We start from the raw sequence: 17,386 nt of genomic DNA, 5'->3' as shown, positions 1-17,386 counted from the left end.
CATAACCTCTGTGCTCAGCCAGGTAACCAACAAGGAGGGGGCATGTGGCTCTATCAAGGGAGAATTCCAAAGGGGCCACTTGGTTGGGAAAGTCACATGGCTTTGGCTCCTCTTTAAGGCGAGACACGTCTTGCTCCGGGATGCAAAGCCTGGGACACACTAAAACATGGGAATTTTCCGTGCTGCTTGGAGGAGAGTGTTGAAAGCCAATATAAATTTTTCAAACATTCACAAAGAGTGAATACCAAAAGGGACATGTAGACTATTTAGAAAGTGGACGGAGCCGGGAATGAGTGGATGACTTTGAGTATTTGTGTACGCGCACGGACTGAATCTTTGCCTCTGCCTTGGGCTCTTCTGTAGGAATCTGTGGAAGGTACGCGTTCTTGCCCATGGGTCAATAAAATGATGGGAAAAGTGGGGGAGGCGATGCAGGAGGGGGGATAAAAGTCTAGTAAGTAACTGCAGGAATAATCACACACCTTTTAAACTCGTTACTACTTGTTTGCATCATTTTCATTTTACATCAGGAAGAGAAATTCCTCTCTCTTCCAAAAAGGTCTTAATTTCTACCTCTACTTACAATAAGTTACACGTTTATTTATTTAAATAATTGTAAAACATTTTAAAATTTTTCCCTTTTTTGTTTTTTTTTTTGTTTTTGTTTTGTTTTGTTTTTTAAAGAGATTAAACTATAAGCAAACACACATACAACATTTCATCATTCAGTTCAGGTTTCGTTTAAGAATGTCTTCCATGCTGGTACCCTGTTGTGTTCAATTTTTTTTTTTTTCTGCATAAACTAAATTGGTATCTGAAAGGCTTCATAGAAAATAGAAACTTTCAACTTTTTTTTTCCTACAAAGAAAAACAAATAGTATCCAAAATATTAAGCATGAATCGTTTGCCAATTTTTTTTTCTTAAATATTTTACAAACATAGGAAGGTGGTTCTCATAGTGTTCATAACAAAGAATTGCATTTCTGCTCTTAGCACTGACTACGTCAATGACATCTTTTGTCCTTGTCCCCAAGAGGGTCAGTTTGTGTAGCCACCATGAGAGCTATCCAGGAAGCGGGAGGCCAGGTGAGATGCGGCTCCTTGCACACCCAAATCTGCCCGTCATGTTCGTTCTGGGGCACAACTCTCCCCAAAGAGCTCGTAGTGCTTTCTTCAGTATTGGTCCATCAGAGTAAGTAGTTTTGTGCTATAAGAAAGCAGTTCCTCTTCTTTACATCGGGGGCACGACAAGTCCAGTCATGGCTGCAAGGAAAGAGTGGCACAGAAATGAGACTCAGAGATGTTGACACTCGTGTCTATAACCCGGAGTGAGGGGCGGGGGGTTGGGACTGACAGAGTCTGGTACAATCCGGGGAGACGGTGCACCGATACGGGAAACCATTTTCTCCAGGTCTGGTCTAGCAGACAGCCCGGTCAGAGGCACCGAAGCCTTACGGAATCACTGACATATACACAAGGCTTGTTGAAGTTTTGTTGGGAGGCCAGGAGCTATGTTTTGTCTTGTTGTGTATCAACGGGTTGTATTCTTGACAGAACAGAGGTAAACATGTAAACTAAATACTCACATCCTTGCGTTATATTCATTTTGTAGCATCACACTACAAAGAAGATTGTATGGTCTCAAATCAGTTGGAACAGGAAAGAAAGCTCCAGGTGCTGAGCCCATAGCGTCACTCACCGGGTGTCGTTTATGACCAGTAGGGCTTTCTATCCATCCTAGGTTTCTATCCATTCTAGCTGAAATGTGATGAGTTTTTTTCTTGTTTTTTTTTCTAACTAGCTCATCTTCCTTTGGTGCTAACTGCTGATACGCGATGCTCGTTCACTAACGAATGCCGATCCCCTGGAATAGAAGACTTAATTGTGTTCCTAATCTGGGAGTCACCCGATCTCCACTCTTCAGCCCCTAGCCAAGTGTGGTGCTCAAGGTCTCCTCCATCTAGTGAGGAGGACACACACGATACCCGTTGGGGGCAGCGGGTTCAAGGCTTCCCCTTGATATGGGAAACAATGTAGCCTCGGCACAATGTGGAAAAGTCACACGGCAAAATGCACCCTCTGACCTTGGCTTTCGGGTGATGAACCCATTCTTGGGAATCAGCAGAGGAGCTTCCTTGCATCAAACCTGAAAACCCTATCTAGAACTTGATCCTTTGAGTTTTATTGTCTCTGTCTCATCTAGAGCTCACCGGATACACAGAAGCATTTTGCTGAGTGGTGCTGACCAAGCTTCTAAGCAAATGGCCAAGATTCTTCCTGCTTCCCCCAACACCACCCCTCTTCCCTCCTCCCCTCCTCTTCCTCCCCCGCCCCTCCCTCTGCCCCTTCTCTCCGTGCCAGCTAGTCTGCTCGGGCAAAATTGTCAGCCGCCTATTTCCCTGCCCATACAGCCTTTATTGAATGTTTGTGAGATCTGGATTAAGGTCTTACACAGCTAGCAAAGCCTTAATTATTTTTGCCTGTATTACTATATATTGAATCGATGTAACTTTTCAATAAAGGCAGTTCAATTCTGGACACTCCCTGATGATTTGGAGACATAGCAACCCTGGTAATTATCCCAGAGTGTAGGAGGTTTTTTATTTTATTTTATTTCTTTTCCTGGAGGGAGCTGGAAAATGAATCAGGCACATAGTGCATAATATTATCTTGACAATCTATACTCATCACTGCAAATGCCTGATAAATGAGGTAGAAGCTGGGAGAGTGAACACTACACGTATAACTCTCTGGCAGTGGGATTCTGGCTCACGTTTTCAACTTTAACTTGTCCATTACACTTAAAACTCATCAGCCCCTTCCTTTTTCTGGGTCGTCGGGGAGTTACCCAAGCTGCTTACTAAAAGGGCAGAGCCGCTCAAAGAAGATCCACTGCCTGCAGGAATAACAACAGATCTCACATATTTTCCTTCTTCCTACTCTCACCTCGGGCACCGGGTGGGCTGGATCTCTGCTACATGGTGACCCTGACTTTTTGCTTATAGAAACCATCGCCAACAGACAGAAAGCAGACGTTAAGTGGAGAAAAAGTAAGCATGCTCACTGTCGCGAGGGGAGCGTGCTTAACCGCACTTTGTTCAATTTCTTTCTGCCTTTGGCGTTTTCCAGGAAAACAATAATCCCCCTTTGGTCCAGGTGGAAAGCAGGTATGGGCGAAGGGTGAAGAGAGGAACTGCACTATGCTTGTCCCCAGGGAGACAGTGGGCTGTCGCAGCACAGGCTCTGGAATCCAAACGTCTGAGGTCACCTTGCTTGTGTGGCCTTGGGAAAAACGACTTGACTGAGAACGGTGATAATGGTACGACCTTCCCTTTTTGGTCACATGTGCGGCTGTGACCACCCAGGCACCTCCGACCACACTCTTACTCTCCCGCCGTCTGTCTCTAGAGAGACGCGGCTTCGTGCTGATCGCCCCGGCAATCCCAAGACTCCTTCGCTCGGGGACTGTGGCTAGCTCGTTTGAAGCCAGCTTGTTTTCTCCTTCTAGGCATCAGCGGGACACCTGGTAGCATTGGACCTTGAAGTTCTAGTCACCTGATGCCAAATGAGGAGAAGTGGGAGTCTGCACTCCTAATTTAGGCACGGCTCTCCCCCTCCACCTCCTCCTTACTGTCTTCCTTCTTCTTAAGGCTCAAATTGGCAGAGGAATTTAGAGGGAATTGTAGGGTTCCCAAAGAGGCTCGGGACATTTCAGCGATTCTATAGAAAGGAGACTAGATCCCAGAGCCTGTGCCTACGCGCAACTGATAAAATCGTCACTCCTGCCGACACAGAACGTGTGGCTCAGCCACCTCCTCAGTCTAGTTATTCTGACCTGTGGGGGACCAGAAGCTCACATGGCTGAGGACCCTAGGGAGGGTCTTCTGGCGACTGCTGTCCCTGCAGAGAAACCTCACTATGACCGCACAGACCCTTCCAGCATTTGGGACCAACTCAACTCTGAACGGGTCACACCACAGCTAGCCTTAGGCAAGCAGCCACAGGCAGGGGGTAGATTCCGGGTCATGGGAGCAGGTGAAAGACCTGTCCCGGCATTCCTGAAGGCCAAAAGCCAGGCAGGGCCCATCGTTGAGTATCTTCTGCCCAGAAGATCTGAGGCAACCAGCTCAACTCGCCCAACTGAGTGCACGCGCAAGAGAGATAAAGGAGGGGTGGCAAGTGGAAGTGAAGTCGTACTTTTCCTCCTCGAAGTGAAGCTGGAAATGTTGGCAAGGGTTGCCTGCAAGGAGGAAAGGGCTGCATCCCTCCCGACTTCCTCCTACACCTGCACTCCTTCTTGGCCTTTCGGGGGGCCCTCGCTCTACATTTCCCCAGCGAGAACTGTGTGGCCCCCACTTGGTTAAGGGACGTGACTAAAATTACAGAACTTAGGGGAGACATCATCACCGACGCCGGCAGGCAGAAGGGAAAGATACACCAAATATTCAACAACTGTATCCACTTCCCGGTCTCGAGATGAAGCCATTCATAGAAAACGTTCTGAGCATATCCCCCAAGGACGAGATGGAAACCACTGGTTGTTGAGGAGAGACCAGGCAGGTAGTGACACTGAGGCGCAGGCTGAGCCTCTTTCTCTATGGATCAGGCACCTAGATTAGAACCAAACAGATCTATATTGTCCCCCTCAAATATACAGATGTTTCCAACTACTCACACGTTGGATGGCATGTTTCCCAGCTGCTTTTTCTCATTGAAAGTGAAAGAATTTTCAGGGACCTCTTCTTAGGGCTGAGCTTCCAGTTCCCGTTTCACAGTTTGTCTGTCCAGTCACTTGACTTTGAGGCGACACCACTGTCTCTTATGGTAGAATGGGACAGGAACCTACCGTGCCTCCCAGAGCTCTGCTCGGCCACAACTCGCAGATGAACCCTCACAGGTGACCCAGAGGGTCAGGAATCTATGCATAATCATAAAGCTACTAGGCAGATGCCGTCCTGGGGACGGCACAGGTCATCTGAGGTTCTGCTGAGCTCAGAGGCTCTGATCCATAAGGGGTTACCCAAACCTCTGCCCTGCTCGGTTTTAGCCAATGCCGCTAGTCGTGAATGTTTTCATGTCAAGACATGAAAAAGAGCCTAAAAATAATGTGGGTCGTCAGGATCCATGGTGTTCAGCAGGTTCCAATTTGCTCTTTTGCCATCAGCTGGCTCCCATTCACAGCGAGATGATTAGATTCTCGTGCACTCATCACATTTGTGTAATGTTATGTCATACTCTATTTTCAGACATTGCTCAAAAACGGGTTGGATGGGTGATATTCATTTTTGTTCTTAGACGGTGTATGTCTTTTTTCTTTCTTTCTTTCCTGCCCCACCCCAGATCAGGCACCTGCTATCAATCTGGCTGGCATGTAACCAGAACTCTCACAATGGGCTGGTTGCTCCCAATGGATCCTGTCCATTTGTGCCATGGGAATATGTATGCAGTGTAGACGGCAAGACAGGTAGGTAAGCAGCTATCACCATACGGTATCTGATGTGGCAACGAGGCACCTTCTGGGAAACGGTGACACGGCCCTGTGGAAACCAAAGGTCTGGGGAGTCCAGACACTCCCGGAGGGTGTATATGGCTCTATCATAGTTAATTCTGTGACCTCAAAGAGCTGTCCGACTTCTCTGTGTTCCTCCATCTTGCTCTTGGATGGAGTACAAGCTCAGTTGTACAAGCCATCTGTGACCCATGGTGAAAACACCAAAGCACCTCTTGGTAGGTACATGGTTAAAGATGGGGAATGATGCTGTGCTGTTTGCTCTTACTCTGCTGGCCCTGTGGCCCATCTCTCATGGCGGTACCAAAGTGGTACCTTTGCTTACCTCTGAATCCATTTCCATTGCCACTGGAGCAGGCAGGTGAAGGGGAGCCTTGTGGCCTGATGACAGGGGCAAAGGCACTCTTCTGTTTGACAGCAGGAAAAACTGAAGAGGAAAATGGAAGGATGGAGGACGTGCTAGAAGATCCAACAGTAGGACTTGATGACATGACTGGAAAGCAAAGGCACAATCCTCTTAGGAAGGGACAAACCTAGGAACGAAGTCCTCTCTTCAGGACATACAACCAACACACATTACTCATTGGTTCCAGGCATTGTCCCAGATTCTGGGGATTCAAAACAAAGTAGAATGCAACAACGTCCCCGCCTTGCCCAGTGGAGGGAACACACAGACAAAACAATGGACAGGTTCACAGTCCTACTGGAGGAACATACACGATGCTAAGGAGACTCAGCAGACACAGTCCTCTTCTGCCAGGGAGTCAGGAAGACAGCAGCAGGAGGTAATACGATGATAGGTCTTTGCTCACGACTAGAAGCTTGACAAGAGAACACTAAGACCAACATCGGCAAAATCATCAAATCTACTCAAGAATGGAAACCTCTTTTTCACCCTAAAAAGAAGTCCTGGCTGGGAGCTCTGCGCTTCCCTGGTAATTCTCAGCGCTCCAGAGGTTTCATCTACAGGGTTAACATCTCTGAGAGTACCATCTCTGTGGGCCACTGCCTCATTAAATGTAAACGTTTATTAACATCTAGGAGATTACCTCCCTCCCTCTCTCTCTCTCTCTCTACTTTCAAAGCCCCTGGGAAATGAAGTTGCAAGTTAGGCCCCTCTGATGTAATGTGTAGAAAAAAACACCAATATTAACACTAAAATTACTTAAAGGAAGCCAAAAGCTAAGCGTTGTAATTTCCAAGAAAAATAAAGGCAATTTCCACAATGAAATGCCCTACCTCTTAATGTCAGATACTCCACCAAGTTACATCATACAAGAAGATAATTTTATCTTTTATGTTCAACTAGCTCAAGTAAGGGGTAATCTACAGTTCACAAGGGTAAAATTGGCAGATACAGCATCTTGGAGAATAAGGTCAAGTTCCAGGGATTCATTTTAGCACCGTCTCCAGAATTCTGAATTGTCCTATGACGTGGTGAAGGAATTACTGAAACCTAATGGTCAAGGCCAGGAGTGCTAACTTCTGCTTCGTATCTTCAGTGACCCAGCTACCCAACAAAGTAAATTTTGAAAGTGAGGACATGTACGTGACTTATGGTTCAAAGACCAAGTACAGGGTGAATTGAAGGTCAACTGTTCTGATGTCCTCTGTAAGACTCCATTCCCGTTTCTTGTCTCTCCATATTTTCTACCTCCATATGAAGATACACTTTGGGCTATGGTCACACAATTACATATATAAAATCACCATATAGCATCCCTGCAATATGATGTCTTTTATAGCCAAGCTACAAACCAAAGACCTCAAAAAAAGAGCTTTATCTAAAAACTGCTCATCCTTATGTAGTCCTGATTTAAGCGCAGAAAGACACATCTGAGTACATGTCTGTCTTTCTGCAAGTAATAGGAATCAAGAGAAAAAATTGGAAAGGAGGATGAAGTCTTGGAAGAATCTCACATAATACTTGAAGATTAAACTGAAGAAAAAATTGGGCTAATTCACTATTATTACAGAATAGGACACAGGGCTAACCATTGGGAGTGGATTGTATTCATACTCTCAAGCAAAATCTCCTCTTCTAGCATTGGCTTTCACATCAATAAAATGAAGTCGGGGACCTTTCCCCTTTCTGGAAGGCACACAACTCGAGGCCAAAGAAAAGCTGAGACTCTGGAGGCCCTGATTCCGATCACAGTCCAATCTCCACCACTCCATGTGAACCATGCAGGCACCAAGATGGCGCCTTGACTTCTGAGTCTGCAAAAGCACCACCTCTCCTCCTACACCATGATAAAGGAGGGTTTTTATAACATTAGGCACACATATACACCCTTGATTCCATTTATAGTCAGCACCTGATTCACTTTTACAAATACCTCTTTTCTAAACAACAGATCTCAAACTAAAGTAGATTCATTAGGTCAAATGTGGCCGCCTCTCCATGAAAGAGTCGCCTCAAACTTCGCTAAGTGACATGGAACAATTGTTGCAGAGTTGAATAAGCACAGAGTTATAATATGCCCAATTAAAATACCTTTTAGGAAACTTTTGTGAAATGCTAAATACCCAACTTAATTTAAAATTTAATGCAACTATAACAAAAATCCCAAGAGGAATTTTAATTTGTTTATGTCCACAAACCCAATTGTTATGTTTATCTATTTAAAAAACAACAACGCTATAAGAGCCAGAAAGTTCTGTTAATACTTCAAAAGTACTAAGAAAGCATTTATCTTAACAGATATTAAATCTTACGAAAAATCTACATCAATGAAGTCAGTGTTATATGAGTGTAGAAACAGGCAGACAAATCCTTGGAGAAAATAGAGGCCAGAAACAGACCTGGATATATATGAGAACTGAAACTTAATAAAGGCGACATTTCAAATTAATGGGGACATAAATGCATGGGAACAATACACAAGCCCCCCAGAGACAAAATTTAAAGTGCTTCCTCGTGTTAAACACTAAAGTAATGTAAGTGGATTAATGAGTTATTTGCTAAAACAAAATTATAAAGGCGCTAGTAGAAAAATTAGGAAGGTTATATAATCTACATAATCCTTTCAACCTCAAAGCCTAAACAGAACATCACGGAACAGATTTGCCCCATGACGCAAAACTTCCTTAACACGCAGAGAAAAGGCAAATGACAAATTAGGAAAAATCTTTATCATAATTATTTAGATATGTTCTTATCCTCAATAGCTAATAGGCTTTTATAAATCAATTAGAAAACAGAAAAACATCCCAATGAGGAAAATGGGCAAAGGATCGGAAAAGCAAAGTCACAAACATGAGTGAGACATGAGTGAAAATGACCAAAAGACTTTCATAGGCCTAAAACATTTTCAAACTGATTAGAAATCGAATGCAAATTAGAACAGTCATGAGAGGTTACTTTCCACTTTACCAAACTGCCAAAGATTAAGGAGAAAGGAACAGGGCAGGGAAACAGATACTCTTCCTTTACTAAGGGGAGGTTTCATCTCTCTGGGGGGACTTTGGCAATGTGTATTTAAAATCAAAGTATTTTAAAATGTGCCTATTTTTTAACCCAGCAATTTAATTTTGAGAAGTTAATCCCAAGGAGATAATCATAAATTTGCAAAAAAAAAAAAAAAAAAAAAAAAAAATCGATCCAAGGGCATTTTTATAATTGTGAAAAATTGGGAAATAATGGAAATGACCAAACAATGGGGTAAACTATATTAAGTCTATAAAATAGAATGCTATGCAAATATTAAAGCTAATGTTGGAGAAGAATATTTGCCGACATGGAAAGATATGCCTCCTCAGATGAATAGGACAAATTACATCATAACATATATGTCAAACCCAATTTCATTTTTTTAATTATTAACTTTTTTTTAATTTTAGAGAGAGGGAGCACGTGAGCAGGGGAGAGGAGCAGAGGGAGAGAGGGAGAGAGAGAGAGAGAATCTTTTAATTTTTTTTTTTAACGTTTGTTTATTTTTGATACGGAGACAGAGTGTGAGCCGGGGAAGGGCAGAGAGAGAGGGAGACAGAATCTGAAGCAGGTTCCAGGTTCCAAGCTCTGAGCTGTCAGCACAGAGCCCAACACCGGGCTCGAATTGATGAACCGTGAGATCATGACCTGAGCAGAAGTTGGACGCTTAACCAACTGAACCACCCAGGAGCCCCGAGAGAGACAGAGAGAGAGAGAGAGAGAGAGAGAGAGAATCTTAAGCAGGCTCCATGCTTAGCACGGAGCTCAATCCCATGACCCTGGGTTCATGACCTGACAAATCAAGACCCTAACAAATCAAGAGTCAGGCCTTCAACCATCTGAGCAACCCGGGGGCCCCAACTCAATTTTATTTTCTAAGAACACGTACAAAGCAAAAATTTAGAAGGATGCGATATACATCAAAACTTTTAACAATGTTATCTCTGGCCGATGGATTATGAATGTTCTTAAATTTATTCCTTTAACTTCTCCATATTTTCAAAATCTTCTATGATGAACATGCATTAAGTTTGATGTAGCAGAAACCAGTAAAAGCTGTTAAAAGAAACAAATGGAAAATCTCCTTTTTTTTTTTTTTTTTTTTTTTTGGTTAAAAATTATATAATCCTTAGCACTAGGCCTAATAGCTTTCCTGGCTGTTAATAATGCTCCTCTTTGATCTAAGGCTTTACTACCTGTAAACAAGGTTGCCTGTTAACTTTTCTGCTACAAAAAAGCAGACACTGATAAATTTTCAAAATCCTGGGAAAAGCTTATTGATTATAGTGAACTTCGCAAGGCAAACATCACTCCTTATATCTGTTCTCCATTCTCAGGACCCAGGTCTGCATCATTGACAGATTTTATGGAGCCTAGCTTCCAATCTGTGACTTTGATAATTTTGCCGCTTTTCTTTTACTCCCTCTTTCATTGATCCCATGGCAGAATTCCATTTGTTGTGCATCAGAGAAGACACTGCAATTTTCAAAATGTATCTATCCACGACTAGAAGGTTATCCTTTAAAAGTTAACAGCGGTTGTCCCTGCACGGAAATAAAGCGTGTCATTTCTCTTTTCTTTTTTACATATACTTGCTTTTCAAATTGTGTATAATGAGAATGTTACTATTGTAACAGGGTTTCTTTTTCCTTCCCGGAGTAAAAGACAATAGAAATATGTCAAAATGTTAACAAGGTTGTTTTTTATGGTGGGAGTACGCTTTCTTTTTGAAACTACTTCCATATGTTCTAAATTTCCTATAATAATCATTTAATACTCTACAATAGAAAATGTCTTGATATCTGTTGTTGAAAACATAAAAATATTGAGCCCCAGGGCATAGGCTAAAACTATGTAAATGAAGTAGGAGTCCCTGAGCACGGGTTGGATTTCTGCCCGTATAGATTCTGCCCCAATCTTTGGAATTGCTCGACGGCTATCCTGCTTTGGAAGAAGTGGTCCCACAAGTGTCACAAGCCTGTTGAGTAGACCATCTTTGGGGACACCAGCGGGCGCCATTTTAGGAAAGCTGATCACATCTACTTGCAACTGAGAATTTCTCTGGACAACTCTCTCTCTATGGATAGAGGCCAAAGTAAAGGCAAGTCCGTCTGGCCCCCAAATCTCTGTGAACATGGGGAGTTAAGGAAAAACCACTTTTCTTCTTACAAGGATTGATTGGCCTGCATAGGCCCAGCTGGAACTCACCGGGCACATATCCTCCTTTGCATCGAGCCATTGCATTTGTTGGCGCTAAGGGGTCTGTCGGCATTTCATTATAACCCCCTATTGTCAGGGGTTTAGAATTCAGCCATAAAAACCTGCACTGAGCTGGAACTTGGCACACACTGCTACCGCCAGGAAGTGAAGTTTGTATGTGAAATTGAAAAAACATCTGTCCGGCCATTTTTGAAGCAGTGTGAGAGCGAAAGCAGTCAAGACGCAGGTTTTTGATACTCTGCGATGGACATCGTGCAAATCAACTTGACCGAGAGGCTTGGCTTTTTATTTATTTATTTTCTTAACGTCTCTGGCAAGTGATTGCTCCGGGGCAGGGCCCGGCTGCATCAGCATCGCTTAAAAAAGAAAACGAAAAATCATAGACTGGTGTTTTCAGACACAAGCAACTGAATTGACAAAATGGTTTCCCCTGGGCTGTTTTTTATATTTCCCAGAGAAGTTAAGACTTAGCTGGCTAGAAATACAGGTCAGATGCTATTGTAATGAACTCCATGGGGTATTCAGTATTTTTGCAGTAGGGGATTTTATTGTAATGAATGCACTGCTTGGAATCCATTCTCGGTTTGCAACTGCTTCGGACCCTCCTTCAGAAAATAACGGTGCGAGAGATCACACAGACCCAGGAGGAGCAAGGAGAAGGTTCTCTGTTGTGTTTCCCTACTCCCGTTGGGCAGGGTGCCTCTTTCTGGTCTGTATAAGCCATCTTGTTTTAATGGGTGATTTGAAGAATTGGGTGTTATCATTTTTCTTGTGGCAGTGGGATCGAATGATCAAGAAAGGATAGTGGAAGGAAGTTGTCACTGCTGCAGTGGGAAAGGAAGCTCCCGACCAAATGAATTAGCTAATAAGAAACAAGCAATTACCCAGTGGGCATATGCATTTAGCTGTTCCTCTTTTCTCTCTCTGTCACTCTCTATCTCTATCCCTTTCTATCTTTCTCTGTCCCTCTCTGTGTCTCTGTCTCTTTCTGTCTCTCTCTCTCTCTCTCTCTATATATATATATATATATATATATGTCTCCCTGCCTCTATCTCTCTCTCTCATCCCTATTCATCCACACCTGTCTTTCTTTTGGTCTCTCTCCCTCATCACCACACTACATACTATATTATTATATTGACCATATTTGAGCTACAAAAATGACAATTAATATGGTTCAGCTTTATACATGGATTTTTATTGATAAATGTATGTTGAACATATGAAACTATTTGGGGGAAAAAAGTAATTTCATGCTGTTTGGTCTAATAATGTATTATAAATACAAAAAGTATTTCTTACATTATTGAATAATTTTAGAACATGGTATTCTGAACCTGGTGACATGTTTCTAGTCCTATTTTTATGATTTATTGGCTACAAATCCTTGAGTAAGTCATTTAATATCCCTTGATAACTTAAAGGGAAAATGATAATAATAATTACAATCATAGCCATGGCATAAATTGTTGTGGGGATCCCACTGGGGTCTATATGTGAACATGCTTTTTAGACTGTAAAGTAGAATGCAGTTGTGAATTACTCTTGTTGTCACCATTATTATGTGACATTCTTTACACAATGACTCTCTTGCCTTTGTATCGCTTGTAGGGGCTATTGGAGATGTGGTCCCTTCTACACAGTGATGCATGGGAGATATCTCTCCAAGATCTCAGCAACAGAAAAATCAGGTTTCTTCAGAGCTCCCCCCCGCCCCACACCAAGAAACGTGTGGACACAAAATCTTATGACAAGTAATGTTTCTCTCTTTGCTTTCCCATCTTGTAAGCCTCCGAACCAAGTTGATGGCTCTCTTGAATAGACTGAATAGCATCCAGGTTAGTCCTTGGATTCGTCTAATTTTCCTATCCATATTTTTTAATTTTATCTCAGTTTCTTATAGTTATTGTTTTATACTTTCAAAGCACTCATCTCACTATTAATATCCCCCCGAAATATTTTTGGAAGATGATAAGGTAAAAACAAGTAAAGAACTAAACAAATCAAGAAAGCAATAGTTTGTTTATCTAGACCGCCATGATCTATCCATATTTTTAAATTTTATCTCAGTTTCTGGAGGTCATTATTTTATACTTTCAAAGCATTCATCTCACTATTAATATCCCCCCAAATATTTTTGGAAGAAGATAAGGTAAAAACAAGTAAAGAACTAAACAAATCAAGAAAGCGATAGTTTGTTTATCTAGACCGCCATGATCTAATTGATCCAGGCCATTGGACATGACAGACACAGAACTCATGTCTTTACAGCAGTACGATTTTAGTTGTAGTAGAAGAACCAACCTCTGGTCTCTGCTACTTGGTTACTACGTCTTTATCACACTGAGTAGACTGTTGAAGGTAATGATTTGAACAGGTAACACAGAAATAACTCATGGGTGTGTGTCCACAGAGAACCACAAGGCTGTGAAAGGCAGCCTCCAGATCCTTGGCATGTCACAGCCTGAGCTGTGTGCTGCCCTTGACTTGCCCTTGTCCCTGGCCTGGGAGAACCATTCTGGTGAACAGAGGGCCTGCTGAAGAGCCTTGCAATTGGAGCCAGAATTTCAAGAACATTCCACTCGCTCACACAGACTCTCCATGGCGGCTTCTCCCCTGGCCCGAAGTATCCCCCAGGTAGGTCTGAAGAACACATATTCTCTCAGGTTTCTTAGCCCACGAAGCAACCCAAAAGAGTTTTCACGACCCCCTAGGACATCTAGCTAGCCCATAATAGGATTAAGAGGTCCGTCTCACAACACTCTCTCATGAGTAGCTAAATTCCATCTCTCGGAAGGTACGTAAGGAGGAGAGGGCCATGTAACAAAGCAACATGGGAGCATGGTGTGATACACAAATCAACCAAATCACAAATTCTGTGTTCAAATGATGGCCCGGCTCTATCCTCGCTGTGTGATCTCGGATAAGTCAACTGCTGTGCGCCTGAACCTCCTCACCCACAACAAGGAGGAAGTTCTTATCAGGATTAAATAAAACATTACATCCCAAAGTGCCTAATTGAGAGTGTGCATAATGGTAGCTGAAATGGAATCTCAGTTCCCCTCTCCTGTCCATATGAGCCGCATTGCCCTTTCTTTGCAAAAAGCAAGTATCTTCCCTCTTTGTCTTTCCTTCAGAAGGCTTTGAGCAACCAAGTGCACCAAAGTCCAACCGACGGCGAAGAGCAGAGGGCAGGAAGGACATTTCCTCAGGAAACTGGGTTCCTCCTCCACGAGTCAGTCAGATGTAGGGATGCAACTCTCCCTCAAAAGGGTGAACAGTAAAGCCCAGGGACAGAGAGACAGGGAGAGCCGGACAGAGGGAAGGGGCACTTACTTCCATACGGGGAGCCTGTGGGGGAGCCGTTTAGAAATCCCGGTGACCCAGGGACGCCCAGGTTGGCCATGGGGACGTTGCTGTAGCCGTTCATGCTGTTACTGGAGGTGCTGTAGTTAGACTGCTGGGGGGTGGAGCTGGAAGAGTAGCCCCGCGGAGAGATGCTGCTTGTGTTGCGGATGTACCCTGGGCAACAAGGAGAAAATCCAGGTAAACGAACCGGCACACGCAGCCAGCACAGGCCAAACATGGCGGCACAGGCCTGCGTGGCCCCCAGATGGCAGAAACCCCCCCGGAGCCACCCTGGGGCAGGGTGGAATGTCTGCACTTTGTCTTCAGCCTTCTATCCTCCTCTCCCTTCCCCATCCTACAACCAGGCCATGTCCCTGACAGCCCCTCCCTCCTCTTGGTCCCCATCTGCAGTCCACATCTCCAGCTCAGACCGAGGAGTAGTGACTAGCGGTTGGGTGCAGTGACAGCTCCCAAATCATCCTTCACGTCAAGTCCTGTGAGATCTCCAGGGTGTCACTGAGGAAGGCATTCTGGGGTCAAGTTGTGTACCGTAGCTATCCCTTGTCTTTTCGCATATGTGGGGCCTAGAGAATAAGCAAACCAGTTTACATCTGCTAACCTAGTGTTTCCCAAATTTAACACACCACAGTATCTTTCCCGGGAGTGGTGGGCAAAAGGGATCCTGATAACCTCCCAAGGGCCACCAGGACTCTGCAGATCATAGCTTTGGGAACGTGAGTTCAAGGTTGTTACCATGCCCTGGGTGGGCGTGGGGAACATCTTCATTTAAAAATTGCTGTTAAATTCATCTAAATGTGCCATTCTTTGGCCAAAGACTTGGAAGCATCTGCCATCGAGTGCAGGGAGATCAGGTCTGTGGGAGGGATGGGAAGGGATGGCAGGGTTCTCATACTTCTGAAACCCCAGCATGGAGACATCACCTAACCTATCCTGAAATAATCCATTTTGGATAACAGTCTCTAAAGCTATGTAAAAAATGACCCAAGTCAGAGAAGGAGGAGGAGGAGGAGGAGGAGGAGGAGGAGGAGGAGGAGGAGGAGAGAAGAAGAAGAAGAAGAAGAAGAAGAAGAAGAAGAAGAAGAAGGAGGAGGAGAGGAAGAAGAAGAAGGCTATAATATGTCCACACCCACCCTTCTATAAGAAAAATGCAGCCTGGGCATGAAAATGAGGCATTGCCTTCTGATGGATGAATGAAATTGGAAACAAAGCTATCCCACAGTTAGGGACATGATCAGGAAATTTATTCCTTTTAAAACATGATTTGTGATAAACTTAACACCTTAATAAAATCGACCTCGGTGACAAAAATCTTTACACGATATACTTCAGGTGTAAAAAGCACTGTTAACTAGAAAGTGTGCTGCTATGTATTTGTATATGAGATAATACACACATAGAAGTCACCAAATAAAGCCAAGCCACTCACCCTTGGCTCCTAGGAAGAGAGGGTTGTGCATAATAAATAAACGATAATGGCAATGACTCAGCCTCCTTTCACTATTCAAGCTGATGATCCCAAGAGCAGAAGTGCACATTTGAGTCAAAGAGTACCTGTAAGTCTAGTTCCAGGAAGCCAAAACCATTCTAAATAAGTAACATAAGGGGATTCGACCCGGGACCTAAAAAGCCCCCAAATCTAACAAAACATCACCTATCATGTTGAGATAATCCAATATGTGATCGGGAGGGGGGGGGGACACGCTTTTCTGATGGTACATGAATCAAGCTTCACCTCCCTCCACTCATGCAGAACCAACGTTTTAAATGGAGAAGGTGCTTGAAGCCTGCCTCCGGGAAAGGCTGTACCTTGATTATTTCCCTGTGTTGACTCTGAGATGCTGACGCCAAGCTGGCTGCCGTACGAATTGATGCCCATCATGCCACCGTGAGCCGGGGAGCTGGAGAGAGCTGGGATCTGGCTGGGATTCCTGGGGACGCTGTACAGGGCTTCCGCGATGTCTGCGGCCCGCTTCAAAATGATGTCCTACAGAATGGCAGGTTGAGGTGAGCGTTTTTATTCAGCGCAAAGACTCAAGCTCAACCGAGTGTAAGAGGTCAACGTCTAACCTGGTTATTGTGTGGTGTGCCATAGAGGGCCTCCACCAGATCCGCAGCTCTTTTCAACAGCATTTCCTAAGAAAAGGGAAGAAAGGGTAAGGGATGAGCAAAGGTAAACCCCCCCCCCCGCAGTGGCAAACACAAAGGAAAATTATGCATAAAAATCAAAAGTCCAGACATCCTCCCGGAAATATAAATAACTGGCTAAGAGGTCCTGTATAATTGGTGTGACAGGCAGAATTATACCTGTACGTATAAATCCCTCTATAAATATGTATCTACACGGAATCCATCTAGATAAAACGGTTCCATACATGATTGCACTACCAAAACCAAAACGCGACCAGATTCAAGGTGGAGCTGGTTAAAATTAATAAGGTCTGGGAAGTGCCATTAAAAACTTTCAGACCATTCCATTTATAAGATCTGGTACTCTAATTAACCAGAAATTCTTCAAATGATTGACTGGCCTGAGTTTAGCTGCTTGCCAAGGAGTTGTTCGTAATACTGAAATGATCTTGGCAGGGCCTTCTGCAAAATTTTATTCTAATAAAGATGAATTCTTTCAATAATATTTCCCCCTGTTCACTTTAACCAGAGAGAATTAGTAATCAGTAATCCCTTTCGTCTCATTTTGTCTTTTCCACCTCCTGCTTTGAACAGCCTCTTAAATTGCTATTAACCTACTTTCCAGATATCATCTAATTTAATGGTGGGGCTGGGGATTTTTCCAAGAGGAGAAATAAAGGTGTGATGGAGAAGCGAATGTGGTACTTGAATTTTACTCACAGTACAGA

General features: G+C 43.7%; 1 protein-coding gene across 8 annotated transcripts in view; it reads right to left on the bottom strand.

Moving 5' to 3' along the window:
* Positions 1 to 912: 912 nt before the first annotated feature.
* Positions 913 to 17,386, bottom strand: part of EBF2 (EBF transcription factor 2) — a 192,002-nt gene continuing 175,528 nt past the window's right edge. For 4 of the 8 annotated variants that reach the window (XM_042934522.1, XM_042934521.1, XM_042934520.1 and 1 more), the window contains 5 exons: positions 16,599 to 16,664; positions 16,338 to 16,515; positions 14,499 to 14,684; positions 5,835 to 6,002; positions 913 to 1,263 (listed from right to left, as the gene is read on the bottom strand). In XM_042934522.1, coding sequence (XP_042790456.1) covers positions 1,232 to 1,263; positions 5,835 to 6,002; positions 14,499 to 14,684; positions 16,338 to 16,515; positions 16,599 to 16,664 — 630 coding nt within the window. In that variant the 3' untranslated portion in view covers positions 913 to 1,231. The remainder of the gene's footprint in view (positions 1,264 to 5,834; positions 6,003 to 14,498; positions 14,685 to 16,337; positions 16,516 to 16,598; positions 16,665 to 17,386) is intronic. The other 4 variants (XM_042934525.1, XM_042934523.1, XM_042934527.1 and 1 more) reach the window with 2 other exon arrangements.

Source organism: Panthera leo, chromosome B1 (assembly GCF_018350215.1).
Source record: "Panthera leo isolate Ple1 chromosome B1, P.leo_Ple1_pat1.1, whole genome shotgun sequence".
NCBI lineage: Eukaryota > Metazoa > Chordata > Mammalia > Carnivora > Felidae > Panthera > Panthera leo.
This window is presented reverse-complemented; position numbering and strand designations above follow the sequence as displayed.